The sequence below is a fragment of the Zophobas morio genome, unplaced genomic scaffold (assembly GCF_036711695.1).
Source record: "Zophobas morio isolate AGI-343-1 ecotype UQ-CSIRO unplaced genomic scaffold, CSIRO_AGI_Zmor_V1 ptg000009l, whole genome shotgun sequence".
Taxonomy (NCBI): Eukaryota; Metazoa; Arthropoda; class Insecta; order Coleoptera; family Tenebrionidae; genus Zophobas; species Zophobas morio.
Genome location: NW_026972114.1, coordinates 6,121,826 through 6,143,362, shown reverse-complemented (window position 1 = coordinate 6,143,362; position 21,537 = coordinate 6,121,826). Strand labels below are relative to the sequence as shown.

The 21,537-nt window shown below is 34.6% G+C and overlaps 1 protein-coding gene across 1 annotated transcript in view; it reads left to right on the top strand.

The window, feature by feature from the left end:
* Positions 1-21,537, top strand: part of LOC135125784 (metabotropic glutamate receptor 2-like) — a 1,169,526-nt gene that overhangs the window by 509,368 nt on the left and 638,621 nt on the right. The window contains exons 4-5 of the mRNA XM_064051468.1: positions 8,334-8,419; positions 19,943-20,213. Of these exons, the coding sequence (XP_063907538.1) occupies positions 8,334-8,419; positions 19,943-20,213 (357 nt within the window). The remainder of the gene's footprint in view (positions 1-8,333; positions 8,420-19,942; positions 20,214-21,537) is intronic.

Here is a 21,537-nt window from a genome sequence, read left to right as displayed (position 1 = left end):
CTTCCATACAGCCGCCATCATTTCAGGCGTCACACCATCCATTCCCGGCGACTTCTTCTTCCTCATCATAATTTACTCTCTTAACCCCTTCATACAATTCATAGTTCACGGGAAAAACTCTCCACCGTATCCCTGCAAGTCTCCGTTTTCCTATCACCGTCCCATACGCCTACCAGTCCTTGTTCTTTTCACTGCTACAGAGCTTATAAACTGCATCCCACGGAACTGCATTGCCAACAAACCGGACAAAATTCTTCCACCATAAGACCTTTGTCCCCTTGATGGCCTTTTTATAATGTCTGAGCAAGCCTTGGTACTCGAACCTGCACCTCTCGTTTCCGTCCAAATCTTTTAGTTGCTCGGTCAACCAGGCTGCTCTTTTATCCTTACCTTTAACAAACCTTTTTGTCGCCTTGTCCATAGCAATGCAGATCTATCCGTGCAGGCTTTCTAGCTGCTCTTTACCCGGGAGTGTCGCTAAGTTTTCAGCACTGGTCATATAGGCCTCCCTTCCCAATTCAGATTTGAACATCTCCCAGTTGACGTTTCCTATGGACCACCCTCTCCTCTTTTTTATCTTCGCTTTGAACTTCCCCCGCACACCACTTACACCCCAGTCTTCCTTAACCTCCCACGTGTCAGACACAAACCTCTCCAACCAGTCACCATTCACTACCGTGACGTCAATGCTCGACTCTTCCATTGGCCCGCTAAAAGTGAACAAATCAGATTGTCTGTTCAAAACCTCCAAGTCTAATTCCCCAATTAATTCTTCCAATTCCCGACCCCTTCTCCCACTCTCACGACCTGTCCTTACATACTTATCTATTATACCATAGGGGGGAGACGGCATTGCCTTTCTCTCATATGCAGCCATCACCATACTGATCCATTCCAAATACGGTCCAATCTCATCCACAATACACAAACGCCACACACATACTACCCAACTCACAGTCTATATTCACACATACTCCCAAATTTTGAACTTCCACGCTTATTTGTACAGCATCCATACCTCTACTTTCTGACACACGTGCCGACCGTGTTCTCTGCTATATTTGCAATAAAAACGCAGTAAAACAAAGACAATTTTGCTTGAAGTGTGGTGCCTGTGCACACACGAGCTGTGCATACAACTCAAAAAAGAAGTGCTGTGACATAGTGCCCTCAGCAGTAATATCTCCTGGTGCCCTTGATGGAAACATGGATTCTTTACCAGGCAAAGAAAACAGTGCAACTCTGTCTCAAAAACGACGAGAGACTGATGGAGAATACAGTGATTCTGACAATGAATCCACTGCGTCCATAATTGAAAAATCAGTGAGCTTCCAAAATAGTATCCTAAAAGAACCAAATCGCGAACTTCGACAGCAAATAAAAACACTAAAAGAAGACGTTCTGCAGTCTAAACAACCAACAAACAACGGAAACACTGATGACCGAAAAGATACTGACGACCAAACAACCTACATTATACGGAACATCTACACTAGCCTACACGACAACTTCAAAATATTTTTTACAGAACTAAATCACATGAGAAACAAGATAAACAACATTGAAAAGAAGATATCCCAAAAAAATTTTGACATTGAAACTGCGAATTCTATAAATTCGGCTTGCCGCTGTTGGAAAAATGACCCTGCCAGCATAAATGGCATCGAAATTCCTAACAGCAGAAAGATAACCTCTGTTGTTGAAGAAACTACTCCCAAAAAATCCGATAGCATGACAATACAAAAAGAGCAAATACTGCCGACGGATAGTTCGGATATAAAAAGCGAAGAATTTACGCTTATCACATACAATAAACCTAAACAAACAACAAAATCAAGAGCATCCCCACAGCCCTCGGCAGAAAATAGAAACAAAGTCAAGTCAAATACACAAACGTCGGCTTCGGTGACTGTAAATAACAAAACAACAAACCAAAATCAATCAACCCCCCAAAAAACTTTTGTAAACAGAACAAAACCCAATAGAAAACGACAAGACATCATCGGAACAGGTGATACCAACAGTAAATTGTGCGGAACCAGTAAAAAAATTTGGTTACGAATTGCCCGCCCACAAGAAGGAACTACAATAAAAGAAGTACTAGAGTACCTCAAGGAGAGAATTGATGACCATGAAGAAATCCAATGTAAACAACTGACCCGCAAGAGTAGATTCCCCTCTTTTCAGGTGGGTGCCCCAATGGAACATAAAAAAAAGCTATACACCCCCAATTTCTGGCCAAAAAATATACACGTTAGCCGTTTTCATTTCTCGGAGCAGTTTTTTCGAGAAAACACAGATAAATGAAAACCTCGGCACCTCCACCAAACACATCTCAGGTCTGAAAATCTCTCATCTCAATGTCCAAAGCATAATCAATAAAATTGACGTGTTAAGCACTTATCTTGATCAAAACATGTGTTCCGTCTTTTGTGTGTCGGAACACTGGGTAACACAGAAGATCCTATTGGAAACCATTCATCTACATGGGTTTACTCTGGCTACGTCCTTCTGTCGCCAGAAGTATATACACGGAGGTGTATGTATTTTCTTAAGAAATGAAGTGAAGTATCGCGAGCTAGATGTAAATGCTTTTTGTTTTGTGATGTACATTTACAAACTTTAAACTGTCTTGTTGTGACTGTCTATAGGTCAACAAATGGTGTTTTTGAAATTTTTTTAGATAAATTTAATCAACTCATTGAACACTGCTTCAATAGATGTAAAAACTTAATCATATTGGGTGACTACAACATTTAGTTTCGACTTAACTGTATCTCCAAAACACGTATCCAAGATATGCACAGAGACATGGAAAATTTATTAAATGAACAGGGTCTTACCTATACAATCACAGAGGTAACGAGAATAGAGTCATTGTCTTGCGTTGATAACATATGTACAAATCTAAGAGCCTGTAACTTTACCACCCTCGTTGAACACCCCTTTATCTCTGATCATTCTTGCACGTCTATAACATTAAAAAATATACATGTGAGGGAGGATGACTCAGAGAAAGTGTGGGTAAAGAAAATCATACACAACTATTATTGATTCGTTACATACGAAATCTGCAAATTCGGAAAGTAATTTAGTTGAAAATCAGTCATCTTGTTTTTTCCAACCCATCTCTATAGAAGAAACAGTCTGGTGTATACGCCAATTAAAAAATTCAAAGTGTCCCGATATTTATGGCATAACCAGTGGCATGATAAAAAACAGGTGATGAAGTTAGTGCCCCATTTCTCACAGATCTTTTCAATGATTGCTTGAGCAAGGGCATTTTTCCTGATTGTCTTAAAACCGCAAAGGTGCTACCTATATTCAAAAAGGGTGATCCCTCATCTATCACAAACTATAGACCTATCTCCATCTTGCCGGTTCTAAGCAAAATATTCGAAACGATGATAAAAAATAGATTGCTTTCGTTTTTTGACAAACATAACATCATATCAAAACATCAATATGGGTTCATGAAGGGATGCTCTATTGTAAAAGCTGTTGCTAACATAGTCAGTGACATAGTAGAAGGTTTAAATGAGGGGCTTGATTCGCAAATTACCTTGTGTGATCTAAGCAAAGCTTTTGATTGTGTAAACCACAATATTCTGTTGGGTAAACTATCTAAATATGGCGTCAGAGGTAAACCTCTTGAGTTGTTGGTAAGTTATCTTACTAACAGAACGCAGTGTGTCATCGTAAACAGTGAACAATCAACTTTTCTTAAAATTAAGCATGGCGTACCACAAGGTTCAATTTTGAGACCATTTCTTTTTACAGTATATATAAATGATCTTCCCGATGCATTGGCACCATCAATGAGTACCCTGTTTGCTGATGACACTAGCGTCTTAAATAGAGGTCATAACCATGAGGACCTTCTACAAAAGAGTAGATGTGCCATAGAAAAAGCCACATGTTTACAACAAACATGCTTAAGCTAAACACAGATAAAACACAATATCTATTAGTGTCTTCGAATTTGCGAAAGCGGAAGGGTGACTCGGTAATATTGCTTGGTATACGAATAGATGATGGGTTAACCTGGTATCAACAGGTAAATGATCTTTCAAAAAAATTATCATCATGTATCTATCTAATAAGAAGGACCAAAAGGTGCTTGCACCATAATCTATTAATTACTGCATATTACTTGCTCTTTCATTTTCACATGACCTATGGGGTTGCTCTTTGGGGTGGCTCTTCATATACCATCAAGATATTCAAATTGCAAAAACGAGCACTAAGAATAATAGGCAATGCAGAACATAGGGATTCTTGTCTTGTCTTGTTCAAAAGCTTGGAAATTTTGACGCTACCGTGTGTATTTATGATTTCTCAATTATTGGAGATACAAGAGTTGAAAAATAATTTTGTTGCACATGCACAAATCCACTTACATAACACAAGGACCAAAAATCAAATGGTGCCACCTAAACGTAAATTAGAGATCACAAATAAAAATACACGTAACATACATCTATATAACAAAGTTCCCACTGAGTGGAAAACATTGAAACAGTCTAGAGTTAAACAAAAAATTGGTCTAAAGAGTTTAGACAGTACTTCCCTCGCTGTCGGAAACTTGACGACTGCATGCCTATTGTGTTTTTTTTTCTCATTACATTTTTGTAGTGGGAATTTAAAAAAAAAATGTGATGACGTCATCAACATTTTTGCAAGGACACGTATATCAGTTGGGATAGATGTAGTGTAATACTAAGAATAAAATTATTGTATTCCCAAATTTTCGGGAAAATGAATTGGGTCGTTTTGAATATTGATTTCTTATAATCAATAAAATAACGAAACAATTTACTCACGTATACGTATCAGAGGCAACTGAAAATCGTGTATGTATAAACATTCTTAATTTAAGATGACAGGCGTAACAGCATACGTGAGAGTCAAACAGAGAAACTGTAAACAAAACGACCATCGGTTTTATTGCTTCGACTTCCGCTTATTATATAAAACATTGGGTTTTATTTTAATTCTTGACGGTGAAATTCACAATTGGTTGATTATAAACATGTCTATTCCACATTCGCGGAACCAAGTGAGCGCACAAAACAAATGCAGGTCTGTAATGTTAAAGTCGATGTAAATAAGCGTGCTACCCTTATGTTTCAACCGAGTTTTTCCTTTAACAAATTTTGTGTCTACCAAATTGGGTTGGTTGGGGTGTAATACTAATAATAAGTGTTGCCTTTAATTTAATCAATAAAATAAATTGACTTCATTAATTTTTTTGAACCACCTCTTAAGAAAATCTAAAAAATATGAATGGAATGATAAATCACAAGTACAAACTCATCATATTTTTTGCATTTTAGATAGGATTTATTCAGCAAAATTTAAGGGTGACGTCATCAATTTTTTTAGGAGGGATGGACAAATACATTTTGAACAAAAGTTTACCATGCTTATAATAACTTTAAAATATTCCCAAGATTTCAAAGCATTCGGTTTTGTAATTCCTGATTAAATCGATAAAATAAATTCACGCATTCATTAATTTTTTTGAGTCACCCTGCATATGCAAATCCAAAAATATGAATGGAATGATAAATCACAAATACAGACTCATCATATTTTGTACATTTTAGATACGATTTATTCGACAAACTTTTGAGCTGACGTCATCAGTTTTTTGTAGAAGATAACCAAATATATTTTGAGTAAAAATTTATTATGCTCTTTATAACCTTAAAACACCTGCAAGATTTCAAAGCATTCGGTTTTGTAGTTCCTGATTAAATCAATAAAATAAATTTACGCATTCATTAATTTTTTTGAGTCACCCTGTATATGCAAATCCAAAAAATATTAATGGAGTGATAGATCACAAGTACAGACTCATCATATTTTGTACATTTTAGATATGATTTATTCCACAAACTTTTGAGCTGACGTCATCAAGTTTTTGGAGGGGATAAGCAAATATTTTTTGACTATAGATTTATGATGCTGTTTATAGCCTTAAAACATCTGCAACATTTCAAAGCATTCTGGTTAGCAGATTAAAAATTAAATTTCAAAATGTTGTTTTATAATTTTGATTTTTTTTCCAAAAATCTGGACGTTTCGGGTGAAAAGTCAATTCGGAGTTGTAAACTACATCTGTAGGACTATGTTATTTTATACAATTGAAAACCCATTTACTATGTACAATTTTGAAGTGACGTCATCGCATTAGTCGTGGGGATGATTAGACAAATTTTGGTTAGCGTTTTACCATCTACATGATATTCTTAATATAAGTACAAAATTTCACAACAATCGGTCGAGTACTTTCGGAGATTATCTGTCTAATAAAAATCCGGGGGCAGACGGACAGACGGACAGACGGACAGACGGACAGACGGACAGACAGACGGAAATGGGAGACCTATTTCTTCGTCTTCTAGGGGTCATGAAAGATCGAGAAAACGTAAAAGTAGAGAGTCGGCCGACGGACTCGATTACAATACTTCCTTTGCTTACGCTCGGGAAGTAAAAATAGTTCAATATATGAAAGAAGGGGCTTTCTACACTACAAAAGAATTTGTTGATAGTCTACGTTGATTGTATTTTATTGTATTGGTGCCATATATGTGAAATTGTATGTATGACAAAGAAGTCATAACCTATTCTGTACAAGACAGAAAAGTGTTGCATTAAATCTTTTTTATTGACAAATGCATGTACTAATGTATAAAGCATGAAATAAACATCTTATCTTATCTTATCATCTACAACACAGAAGACCCACCATCATCAGCGGACATATACACTCTCATATCATCAGGCACACAGACAACCCGGCCCTCTCTTGCATACGGTTCCTGCAACAACGCCACCCTTATATCATTCTCTCTCATACATACCCCTATGTTACATATCACACTATAACAACCCTGACAATTTGCTTGCAGGATTTTAAGGCCCATAAATAAAATTCCTGACAGCACTTAGCTGCTATACAAATATCGGGCACGTACTGGAAAACGCCGTTTGGCCAATTCCTACAATCTACCTACACTGGTCGATCGTCGCCTTACATTGTTTCCCCACATATCCCTGTTCCCAATATTTCCTGCAACCCTTATTTCTGATCTTACAATCAAACACACCATGACCGTATCCATAACAGTTATAACACCTCAACACATCAACCCAATCTTTCCATTTGAACGAATGCCAGCCCGCATACACCCTACCCTGGTCCAAAAATACCTCCCTAACTTTATCCGTAACCTCAATCACAACATTTTCGAATTTTTGACTTACCTTACCTATTCCTGCTTGCCCGATCCTCGTCCCAACAATCCTAACACTATCCCCAAACTGTTCCTCGACCATCTTCCCCACGAAATTTTTCCGATATATTCTTAGGATCCCTCTAGACCATAACAGAGTACGTTTTCTTCCTTCTTGGCACTTCCTTACTACACTGCCCAGATCTAGCATCTTCGGCAACTCCAGCGCACGTCTTCCTATCCGTCGGTTCCAGTTCTCTAATCCTTTCCTTCATAAAACTATTCTCAACCGCTAGCACCAATGCTATGGTCTCCATCTTGCCTTAAAATCCCAACACCTGGTCAATCACCCCCTTGCCAACTCTATTCGACTCCAAAAATAGGCACGCCCGCAAGGACCCCTCTATCTCCTTTACCCTTTATGTCACAGTTTCCCCCATCTTCTCCTCATGCAGCATTCTTGCCTCTTCCTTCAAACCCCTCTCGACCGGAACAGTTTCCTATATTCCCAACCAAAATTATTCTAAAGTCCCCAAATCAAAACCCCCCCAACCTATTCCTGACTCCCCCATCGGTTTATTTCTATCCACGGATTTTCCTTCCCTCAGAATTCCCGAAGAATCCTCGAAAAAGTCCCGACTCGCACACTACACCACTTCTAACACCGCAGAGCACCGAAAACACTTCCGACACGTTCGACATCCAGATCTTAAGACAGAAAAATTATTCAAATCTTTGTGTTTTAAAATTTTTTTAAATAATCTACACCAACATGCAAATATTACTTGTGTTGATTCATCAAATACCCAATAAAACAAACAGGTTGAAATTTAACATTATTTATTATTTACACAAATATTTGCAGGTATTTAAATGTTGTTCAGTTGTACTTCTCTTTGTTAAACCAATTAATAATTGACTAACTATGTACTTTTCCACACTACGCATCTGGATTACATTAAAAGAAAAAGATCTTTGGACACTGACCAAGGTGATGAGGCAAAATCATCAATTCTTTTAAATTCTAAAAAACTCAAACTCCACAAAGCATAACATTAAGGTCATTTTCAATGGTTTATTCTTTTGTTTCAGATAAAAATAATATGTCACATAACTCTACTGAAGTAGAAATAGCAGAGCCACAGAATGAAGAAAAGTATCGCGACAATGAGCAACAGGTAAGAAGCAACAAGTACTTATTATATCATATGGCAGATATTCCAGTAATTTTATAAATTCCGCTGAAAAGTATTTTTAATGACAAAAATACACATACTTAAAAATGTGCATTTATTTTAAATAATTATCTACCATACAAATGTTAAAAGCGAGATTTTATTTTGAGAGTGTGGAAACATACGAACGAGATAAAATCACTTTTAACGTGAATATTTACACTATTTTTTATACAAACGCTGAAGAAGCAACGAAAACGCTTAATTATTATTCATTGTTACAAACGAAATGAATAACATGTGAACAAATTCATAGAAACTTTCAGTTTGTTTTTAGTTACAAACAAAACTTTGCATAAATGTTTAAAAGCATCAATTATTTTAAACATCAGTTTTATAAAGTGATACTGTTAGCGTTTCATGACATACGTCACAAATCCTACTACCAGATTTAAAAAAATATATACTGCTTGAACACTGTTGAATAATGTATTCATTGCGGGATAGTTATATTAAGGCCTTTTCTAACTCTTTAGCAGCAATTAAATAAGAATTTGACACAAAGTTTAAGAAAAAGTGCTAACTAATAAATTTGTTATACAGGGTGTTCATTTTATCTGTTCAGGCCTGAGTATTTCTGCATAGGCACCCCTTTTCCGTTTCATAAACAGCCTTGATTAATTTTTATTTTTACATAATAATGAACGCACAGATAGCAATGATCAGAACCAAAATTATGACAAATTATTTCCGTCAGCCAAATATTTTCAATTTTCGTTAACTTTGCATAGTATCCGAGCCTTAATTATTACCTTTCCAAGCTTGAGTTGGGACTATCTTAGTTCATTTGCATTTAGCACCTTTTTACTGATTTTTTTGTTGAAGCAAAATAATTTTCGGCGTTTTATATTTTAATGACAGAAGTCAGAAATATTGCAACTTGATAACTTAATTTCTAAATAATAACAAATGTGGCAAATTAGCCTCAAGTGTACGTCAGTCTCACACATTGACCCGTTTTCTCAATGAATCAGTTTATCCAAGAAGAAGAAAACAATTCATAGTTCACTTTTATCTAAAAATATCCTGAACGGTTTATAGAGTGAAATATCTCTAATAAAAATATACCAATAATACTCCGGGAATAAAATGCAACTCGGACGCTATTGTGAAATACTAAAAAAATGTCACGTTGTTCTAAAATCTCGTTTGTGACGACTGTTATCATCGTGACAAACTCATTACGATAAACCGTCCACTAATATTTGAAATTATTGACCTGTAGCAATTGGCATAATGAATTTGCTCTCGGTTGCTGTCAAACGCTACAGCCCTATGTCCTATATTTGTGCGAGAATTAATTCGTCCTCGTACAACTGGACCACAAAAATGTTTGTGTCTAAAATAAATGAGACATTTCCAGATTGTATTTTTATCTGTAAAATGAACTCAATCAAAGCGAGGAAAAACGTAAAATTCCGCAGTAAAGGCAAGATGGCATCTTTTACGAGAGTCCATGCAAGAGTATATTCAAGCATTAATGGGTTTGATTTAGAAAGTTAAGACACAGCTCATAAAAACTTTGGTGTAAAATTCAAATCTACTATACCCAGATTTACAGTGTAAGAACCCTTCAATAATGCTAAAGTTTAACTCTAGGAAAGAATTTTTAACTGTTGGTATAGAGATCAGCACATAATTTATATATTGTGATTAGTGTATTTTTTCTGTTCATATAGAAGTCGCTAAAACTTTATATTTGTATAAGTTATAACAAGTTAAAGTAACGCGAATATAAATTATACAATGTTTAACTTCAATTGCTTTGCGAAAACACAATATGCGCTTATCAAAATAAAGAATGTTGTTCTAAAGAATTTCAACGTATAGCCTCAACTCTAAAAAACGGAGATATTATAATCGTGAAAACGTGTGGGTTGTGCTAGTTGTGCTCTCTGGAGTTGGCGTATTTCAGTATTTTATTGGTGAAATAACTTCGAATTCTTAGATAGCCGTTTTGGTGTTCTGGTATTTAACTCTAGTGCGGGGTCAGCCGTTTTATTAATGACAATTTAGTCTGGACGTTGTCCGGTTTTGTATGACCTTTTATTTTTACCTAAATTTGTCTTGATGGTGATTTTTGTTTGGTACGACACACAAACTGCTCTAATATTTCTTAATTCAGACATAAAAATTATCGGTCACTGCAGACATTAAGTTCGTCTGTCATTTTCATTAAAATTGCTGCCACGTTTCCCGCCTTATTTCGATGTTGCTAGACCAACACAACATATACTATCAGTAGATAAGATATAAATTCAATAATAAATTATAAAACAATTTAAATAAAACTTCAGTTGCCCAGTTAACATTACTAGAAACATGTTCTCGTGGAACACAACAACATTTTGTGTTTTTTACTACGATAATTTTACAAATATATATGATTTTCACCGCAATAAATATGCGGTTGGATTCAGCAATCTTATTCACCAATCATCGACATAATTTAATTAGTAATTGTTTTTTCCCAAGAATCTCATTTTTTGTTTAAAATCTGCTACATAAAGATAAAATTTTATACATAGCAATGAAAAAGTTTTATCGACTCGAGAAAAACAAATCACTTCCGATGTTATCACTCCACTGCCACTTTTCGTTCATGCGAAAAATAAAATTTTATCGTATTATATAAAAATCGAGTACAGAGCTTAAGCGATCTTTTTTATTCCTATTGCATAAAAAATCCTTCCTGATATAATTTTGTTCAAAAGATATACCTACTGTTTTTTTTCTATAAAAGTTGTATATCCCCGAAGGTGTAAAGCTTGTGTCCCTGTTAATAATTTTTGTGAATATATTTGTTTATTTTGCCGATCACCTAAATACTATTTTCGTTAATAATCATGAGTAAATGTGGGAACTGTAGTGGAAATATTAGAACAAACGCTTCAACTATACAGTGTGATGCATGTCAGTCGTCTATTCATTTGTGGGTGGTGGACTAACAGAACAAGATATCACAGTCAATCGTTCCAAATCGAAAGCTTTCAAGCTAGTATGCAACTCTTGTTAACGTAATATGTCCTTCTTTAAAGATCTCAAAATGTTGATTACCGATCTTCGTGCTGAATTTACGTCATCCATAGAGAGCCTTAAACATGAGTTGGAAGAGCAAATCAACAGCGCTAAATCTATCATCAATCAACAGCCTCCAATGTCACAATCATTTGAAGACGTTGTTCAAGAAGTGTTAGAGCGACAAAAACGCAGTTCCAATATTATAGTTTTCAATGTACCTGAACATTCTAAATCCATACCTAGATCCAAACGTCTTAATAAGGACAAAAGATTTGTTTCCGAACTTTCTGTCGATCACGAGTATGACTATGCTAATTTTCATTGTCAGAGATTGGGCAAGTTCAATGCATCACGTATTACACCTATTAAAGTATTCTTAAACAGTGAACAAGATGTATCAAATATTATTCGAAAGGCTGAAAATCTGATTACTACCGAACAATACAAAGACATTCGTTTATCCTATGACCGTACCCCAAAGCAGTTAGATTTTTACAAACAACTCAAACAGGAGATGAATGACAGAATTAGACAAGGTGAAACTAATCTAAAAATTCGGTACTACAACGGCTCACCACGTATCGTTCGTTTAAACTAATTAATTCACCCAATTACCAACATCAGTCTCTATTATTCTACCAAAATGTACGAGGGTTACGTTCTAAAGTCAATATGTTTCATAGAAATATTTCTGTCTGCAACTTCGATTTCATAGCCTTATCAGAAACGTGGTTATTTGAGAGTATATCAAGCAATGAACTTTTCACACAAGATTATGTTGTCTTCCGTAAAGATAGAAATTATAATGTGCTGAATGCCTCAATGGGCGGTGGTGTTTTATTTGCTGCAAAAAATTTGCACACTTGCGTACAAGTAAACCTTTCTTCAATTACTGATGCACTGCCTACTATTGATATTATTTGTGTGAAAATTTCTTCGACTTATAAAAGCTTCTTCTATGTACTTGTAATCTATATTCCACCTTCCACTTCATCTGAAGAGTATGAACTGCTTTTAGATCTCTTAAGTAGTTTGGAAGAATTTCATAGTAATAAGGTATTCATCGTTGGAGATTTTAGTATTACACAATTTTCTGCAAATTCGAATGATCGGTTTTCATCAGTTTTAAACAATTTTGCGAGCTTCCTAAACTTATCTGAATTTAATCACATTCTTAATATCCTTAATCGTACTCTTGATCTTATTTTTAGTAATTCAACAATTCTTGTTTGTAAATCAGACAATCCTTTAGTTGATGAAGATCGTTACCATCCAGCATTGGAAATTCAGTGTCAAATTGAGGTAAAACCAATGAATAATTTCCAGATGAACCCGAATTCTAAACAGTTCAACTTTAAAAAAGCAAATTTTTTATATTTATATAATACTCTTTTAACCACAGACTGGTCGGCCATCTATAACTCAAATAATGTCAATGAGGCATGCTCTACTTTTTACGACATCTTATATAAAACATTTGAAGCTTCAGTTCCTACTTTTAAATTTAAAAAAAGTAATCGTCCAAACCAGTGGCGGCTCCTCAGAGGAGGCAGGGGAGGCTGAGCCTCCTCTGTTTTTTGGAGCTGAGCTTCCTCTAATTTTTTTCGATGAAAGAATTTATATTTTTGTAGACATTTGTTATTTTTCAGAATATTTTGCTGGATTTCATTTACTTTCATCATATATCAGGTTAAAATGTCGCAAAAATTTATATTTACGCCCTCACAATCATAATTCACATTCACACCACTCCGCGTTTGGTTTCAGCGGCAGAGGCTTGTTAGCCGCTAGCCTCCGCCGAGAATGCATCTTGCTATTGAGACCGTAGACCTTGACGCATCGTCAGTCTGTATTGCATTGGCTAAAACGTTCATCGGACTGACGCTCCAAGCCGCTAGCCTCCGGCCAGTTCATCTCTTTTCAGATCAAGTCGTACAGATAACTTTATCTATTTCTTATTAGTTGGCGCAATCGGGTGTAAGTAGGAAAAACTTTGAGGTGGTTTCGCGAGCTCCCTGTTCAGTGATGGTGATGTTTAGGCTTTACGTAGGTAAGGGTACAAAAGGGGAGACCAACACCATCACTCCCATTAATTGTATTGACAGTTACAATTAGAAATAAAACAGAGCATTTCATGAAAATAATTATAATAAAACTAAATAGTTAACGGCTTCGGTTTTAAGAAACAAATTATACTGTTGGAATTGTGTATTATTTATAAGTGATAAATCTTCCGTTTGGGGTAAAACAGGCTAAAATAATTTACAAAATTTGTCACGAGCTATAGAAAGGCATGAAAAATCATAGGACCACATATTTTCTTCGATTAAATTAGAAATGCTTGGTAAACAAAACAATGCCAATCATTTAGATTCGGCTCATAAAAGGGAGAACTATTACGAGAAAGTTGGTGAAAATTGGGCAATTTTGAAAAGACTAATCGATGCAAAAGTTTATTTATCTATCAACGCACGAGTGTTCTTTTCGTGGGCATGACAAAAAAAATATTCAGATAATGAAAGATATAAAAAGTAGTGCTTTTCAAATTTGAGCCTCCTCTGAAGAAAACTTCACGAGCCGCCACTGGTCCAAACCCATGTTGGTTCAACCAAGAATTAATTAATTGTATTTGTCAAAAAAATTATTTTCATAGACAATTCAAGCAATACAAAACCCAGTACTTCCTTAATAAATTCAAATTTTTCAGATCATTGTGCAAAACTTTAACTATTAATGCTCATAAATATTATATTGATAATATTCAAGCCCAAATTTCTAACGATCCGAAAAAGTTTTGGTCCTATGTACAAAATAAGAGAGGCCGCTCGAGGATTCCAAGTTCTATGAAGTACGAAAACTCCGAATTGACCTCACCAGTTGATATCGTCAATGGCTTTAGCACCTTCTTCAGCAGCGTATACATCGCATCAAATCCCAATAGTCCATTTCAATTCACGGGTCAAGAAATTTCAAATTTAATTGTAGCAGCCTCACATATATCTGAAGACGAAATTCTCAATGTTCTGAAAAGCTTTAAGGATTCTTTCACGTCCGGTACTGATATGATACCAAGTTTCCTGCTAAAAGATTGTGCCTACGTGTTCGCCAAACCTCTATTTTACATCTTCAATCTAATATTGACTTTATCTGTTTTTCCTGATGTTTGGAAGAGAGCATCAATTACACCAATTTTCAAGAAGGGAGATATAACTTGTATAGAAAATTATAGACCTATCTGCTTATTGTGCAACTTTGCCAAAGTTTTTGAGTCCATTTTATACAAAAGAATTTACTCAAGCATAAAGTGTTACATAACTCCTCTTCAGCATGGCTTTGTCGAAAAAAGATCAACGGTCACCAACTTGGCTTCTTTTAGCCAATATGCACCCGAAGCAATTGACAATAAAAATCAAATTGATGTCGTCTATACCGATTTTAGTAAAGCCTTTGATCAGATTGATCACTATATCTTATTAAAAAAGCTTGAATGCTTGGGCTTTACTAAACCCTTATTATCTTTAATGGAATTGTACCTTATTGGAAGAAACTTGAGTGTTAAATATAATAATTTCGTATCTAATTCCTTCTCGCCTACGTCAGGAGTGCCACAAGGGTCAAATTTAGGTCCGCTACTATTCTTAATCTTTATTAACGGCGTAGTTGTTGTTATAGCAAGTAATAAATTACTTTTTGCAGACGATTTGAAACTTTTCCTCGAAGTAAAATCGCTAAGTGATTGCGTAAAACTGCAAAATGATGTAAATATTCTCGCCAACTGGGGTTACAACAACCGGCTGTTTAAATAAAGAAAAATGTTACATTGTTACTTACTCCAGAAAAGAAATTAACATTATTTACAATTATAGTATAGAAGGCAAACACTTAGTTCGATTAGATCGCTTTAAAGACCTTGGTGTAATTTTCGACAATAAGTTTTATTTTACACATCATATATCGGACTGTATTTCAAAATGTTATAAAATGTATGGTTTCATTTTCCGCAACTGTCGTGATTTTACGAACGCAAGTTCATTGATTCTGTTATTTAATTCACTTATTAGGTCTCGACTAGAATATTGTCCATTAATCTGGTTTCCTATTTATGGTGTCCACATACAACAAATTGAAGCTGTTCAGAGAAAATTTTTAAAGTTCGTCTGTTATTTAATCGATAATACTTATCCACCTCGAGGTTCTGATCATCCTACTTTATTACGTAGATTCAATTGTAATTTGTTAAATACTAGGCGCGTAATATTGACAATAAAATTTTTATATAATGTACTCAATAATCGTATTGACTGTCCATATTTGCTAAACAAAATTTGTTTCTTAATACCACGCATATACTCCAGGCATACGTTAACGCTTTACCCGCCTTATTGCAGAACAAATATTTTAAGCAGATCGCCGTTAAGTTTAATGTGCAATCACTTTAATTTAATCAGTAAAGCATGAGATGTAAATTTTGATTGTCTAAACCATATATGTAGAATTTTGTTAGATAGGTTAGAAAATTAAGCAGTTAAGAATTGGAGTTATATAATGTTTGTTTGTTTTTAAAACATTTTCTTTGATTTTTTCTTTTTTGCTGCACTAATGCTTAGGGCATAGGTTTGTTTATTGTTTTTTATTTAAATGGTTTCTGTAATTGGGTGTTTCTACCCGTTTTAAATAAACACATTATTAATATTATTATTATATCGTCCTTCTCGCCGATGATATTTGAAATTGTGTTAAGAAGAATACAGTAACAGTGTGGGGAGTATCCATAATAACAACGCTTGGGATGTTTCAAGGTTATCGTAAGCGTGGTAAATATTTAATCAAAATATATCTGTTTAACCACCGTACTCATTTTTTTCTAGATCATATAAATTTAATGAAATTAATCACTCTCTTATATTTTATTGATCAAATTGAAAACGCGTCACCCCATTTTCTCCAGTAATAATGACACTGGTCAACAGCTAAGTTCTAACTTTTATTATAGCAATCAATTATTATTTAATTAGCAATTTTAAATGATATTATAAAGGGCTAAACCAAAACTTAGCTCTCATTTAAAAGTAATCTTAAAATATTATCCTTTGAAAAATACAAAAATCGTACTATTAAGTAATAGGAAACTTTCTATAAGGTGTATTTTTTTGTAATCAAATTGCTACAAACTTCTTGGGAAACAATAAGAAAACTACGTTTAGTAAGTAGAAGACATGTTATCATCTTATAAAAAATTTAAAATTAACATATTCTTAAAAGTGCATTTTATACACTCGCACCTTGATTTTTTCCCCAAAAATTGTGACGACGTGAGTGACCATCATAGAGAACGCATCCATCTGGGCATTTTGTCGATAGAAAGACGTTACCAAGATCGATGGAACACCTAAATGCTCGCAGAATACTGCGGGACCATCAAGCGAGAGATCTCCAATAAAATCTATAGGAGGCAACCGAAAAAACGTCGGTCTTCGCTGTTTCTTTTGTTTTTTTCGTTTTTTAAACTACATTCGTTGTTTTTTTCTTATTTATGGTTGTTCTTTTGTTAATACTACACTTTTTGCCGTTAAAGATACAAAAATTAAATTGTTTTACCTGATTTTGTGTTTCTAACATCAAATATGCATATTTTTTTTAATTGAGCTAAGTTATAAGATTTATGCTTTTTGTTACAAACACAGAGGCAAATTAAACGAAAACATTACAATTATGTCAAAGTTAGAGAGAAAAAATTAAATTTTGTTGACCAGTGATGATTAAATGAGTATTATAATAATCGTACTCAGACAAACTCATTCAAATCAAACTAATTTCTACGTGACGTTCTTCCGATGTATAAACAGAAACACTTCAAGTTGCGGAGAGGCCATTTTTACTTATTGAGCGTAAACTAGGGAAATATAGAAATATTCTTTACTTGTATTTGAACATTTCATACATACGTTTATTTTAAGTTATAAAGGTTATCATAAAAATATAAAATTCACAAAATCAAGTATTTAATATAATTTTTCGAAACAGCTCGATTTGATGTATTATGTATTGTACTTAATGAGCGAAGTTCTGTCGAAATAATCATGAATCAATTTTTCTTGGTACTTTACAAGACTTTTAATACGATTATATTAAGAGCAATTAATTAATAACCACTCTAATACATTGTAATTTTTAAATAGACATAGCTAAATTACTGCTTTAAGAAAATTACAGGGTGAGCGGAGAACCGCACTGGCGAATTAATTGTAAAAGCAATATCCGCGTCTGCACGAAAGGGACAAGATGGCATTTGAATGATTGGCACTTTCACATAAGGGTCTAATGCTTGAGTTGTAAGAGGTATTAAATGTTGGTTATGGCGAAATAACCATAAAATTCATATATATTTTGCTATTTTTCCTTGGATATAAGAAAGGTTCGGGAACGCAAAGATGTAATTTATAAACGTTTCACTATTATTTAACAACTGTCTACTTTTGTCAACCTCTGAAAATATCTGAATTGTTCGATCTTAGTGCCTAACGACCTCGCTCGTCTCCCTCTTCTCCTAATTGCTTACATCTTACATCAAAATGGCTGTAAAGTGTAATAAATTTAATGTACAATGTACGTTTGGATGGAGTTATAATTACATTTCTCGTGAATACCGTAGACACAGTTTTCACGTAATATGTGTTATTATAAACGAAGAAATGCTTACTTAATGACGTGCAATGTGAGAAACGGTAGAGTAATTGGTGTAAATTGAAACAACATTCCATTCCAGTATCGTTACTCAAGTTGATGACAATTGTTCTATAGGAGGCTAACAAAATATTAATCTTTTCATTGTACAGAATGGAAAATACCATGAGAAGAACATATTGAATCATCACAGTTTGTCACTTCAGCGTTGAATAGTGGCGCAGAACAATATTGAAACCCATTAACGAAATGAAATACTACTTTTGGGTCGCTGGCAATATAGTAAAATAATACTAGTACAAAACTTTGTTAAAGAAATTTGTTACCCGTTGGGGTGCAAATATTGCACTGAGGTATATACATAATTGCTGACCTCCAAACAATAATTAAGTTAGAACAGTAGAATAAAAATCAAATTATTCCACTCAAATTCTCGACCCATTTCGAGTCTATTGGGGCTTTGTTGTCGCAGTACAAAGCACAACTGTGAAATAAGTTATTAAACCGAATATGTGAAGCTAATCCCAGATTAATATTAACTACTCTAGGATTCCACAGCAGGAGTTGGCGAAGTATGCACATATATAGCTACACCGCTGTTTGCTTTTGATTGGTTCTTGAACATTAGACGTCGTGTTGGTGACAGGTTTTTGTATTTTATGTAGCATTGTGGTTAAATTAATCTAAATCACATATGTAAGCAGTTAAATATTATTGCATTTTTAAATATTTTGTAGCATTCACACGTAAGCTATGGGTAATTTTAAAATTTCAAAATTTTTAATCTAGGTAGACTGACAGTTCAGATACTTTCTATTCCACAGCCAACCTGGATTAGAGATTTAAAGAACTGCACGTTGTTAGTATGTTTCATGTTAGAATACATGAAAAATAATTAGTACGTCACGCAAAACTAATAAGGCTATGGGGGCGAGAGTATTTTGCATTATATCTTTAAATCATTTTTTAAAAAACTGGAACGGTGTTTTCGGCTTTAATAGCGGGAAAAGATGTGTGAAGTTGAAGTCAAAGTGTCACGCACCTTTGTTGAACATACATTGCCTGTAGCGACAAATATAAAAAAATAAAGAGCTAACCGAATATGAATTTTTGCGCTTCACAAACACAAAATAAGTGCTGTCTGTGTTTAAACACTTGGATACAGAACTCAGTACGTTTCCACTGGTATGTATTTTTGTATATACCTAATACGCCCTCCCATAAATCAAATCTAGTTTCAATGAAAGTGTTAGATTAGTCGTTGAATGTGAATGCTGCTCCGAATAAATTCTCCGGATATCCTACATAACTTCATTAGTTGCTCAGGGAATATATAATTTTTTCTGGAAATATAATTTTAGACTTTAATTTACTTACGTTTGCAAAAGAGAACTACAAATTGTAGAATATTCCGCTGTGTATTTTTTATGCATTTAAACATACCCGTGTAAGAACATTTTTTACTACTTTAGAGCCATTTTGGTTTGCTTAAAGCAAATCTTGATAGTAAAGAGTACGGAAAGTTTTATGTCGAGAATATCTTTTATTTTTACTGGAGGATTATTGCCATATTATGTTGAAAAAGGGAAAAGTCATTTTTACTTTAGCTTCATAACCCCAGCAAACACACGCATTACAACGCTGTGCATTTCATAAATCGCATTATTGCAGTCATATAGCAAATAAATGTTCCTTATCAAATTACATGGTACGGAGCTTCCATTGCATTGCCTCTTTTCTATACGGAAACCTTTTTTCCAGACCAGAATCATCTCCCCGGCTTTCAGCACGGCGTCTTACGGCCACACTTCACCTTTGCGGTCTGACGACTCTTCTGAAAGCGACGTACTTTCTGCGAAAAATCTCAAAGATACAGTCGACTTTTCCGGAAGTTCTTTACGACCGACGTGGGAGACAACTCAACCTGGAACAGTTGTCGACCATAATTCAGATGGAAAAACTCGCAAGTTCGCCACCATCCTTACAACTACTCCGCTTTCAACACGGAATTTCGGTGGAAGTGTTGCGCAAGGTATGGGGTTTCCGATTACACTTATTTTGTTGAGTTAAGAGAATCAGGTTTTTCGATTTCTTGCTGCAAAAAGCGCGGCGATAAATCTCACATGTTTATAACATTATAAGTTCCTTTTGGGGAGAAAACATAACAATTTATTACGGCGTTAATATCTGACTCGTAATGTTATACGACGATAAATTTTCTTGAGTAATAAACTAGTATCGTTTGTAGCCTCGTTTAAACAGAAAGGCAAGTCTGCAGGGCGGAATTTACTACTTGTGAATCTATTTGATTTGGGCTGCTGAGTTTGAACTTCGCTCTAATAAAATCATGACCAAATATAATTTTTTAATTGATATGATTTCTGTTATATCGTAATGAAGTTGGAAACTACTTGGCAAACACTAAAGTTAATACAACAGCTGATCCCACCTTCGCAACGAATATGGTAGTTATCTAACAAAATTTAATCTCAATTTAAACTCCATGCTATAATTTTCTGTTCATTTGGCTATGAGGACTAAGCTATTTGTTATAGCAACAATTGTTGTATTTTAGCTTAATTAATAATTTTACTCACCTCCTCTGTTTTGCGGAGAAAGAACCTTCGACCAATTTTTATATTAGGATAATCTCGTTTTTTTTAATTATAAAATGCTTAGAAGTATTTTCTTTTATTCAAAAACTTAGACAAGTTATCAAACAAGCAGAAAAAATCGTAAATTGTGATCGTCAGCCGTTTCTGCTTTCTGTGCTGAGTTTATGCTTTCTTAGAATAATGCGTTTGTATCAATGCAAAATCGGATCGTGAATCGTTAATAATCCATTGTTTCCTTTGATATTTCGATATGTATGGTGGCTGTGAGTGACACCTTATTTAGAATTGCTTGTACACAATGAATGAAAAAAATTGATGAATGAGGCAATTTAATTTATTGATTAAATTAAGAATGGCCCACCCGATTTTTCCGAAAATTTGCATACAAAGTCAGTGGCAAAACTTACACCATAACATCAAAATTAAACCTACACAGAAATTTCGGCGGGATGTTTGAAAATATTACTACTTGTTTATAAAAAATGCTTCTTGTATTCCTTGTTTCTGGAACAGTATGAATTATTATCATTCATTTATATTCTATATGTTTTCTCATGTATTAACTTTGTGCCCATTCTGTCACAACCCATACTTTGCAGGGGTAGTCTGTTGAACGCCTCCGTCAACATACGAGTGTGCTTCGTTATGCGGCCTTGCTTTTTCCATACTCCCAGAGAGTGAAATATTAGAGACGCCCTCATTGTCGCTTCCTCTATGTAAAGGTTAAGAGTCCCTAGGCAA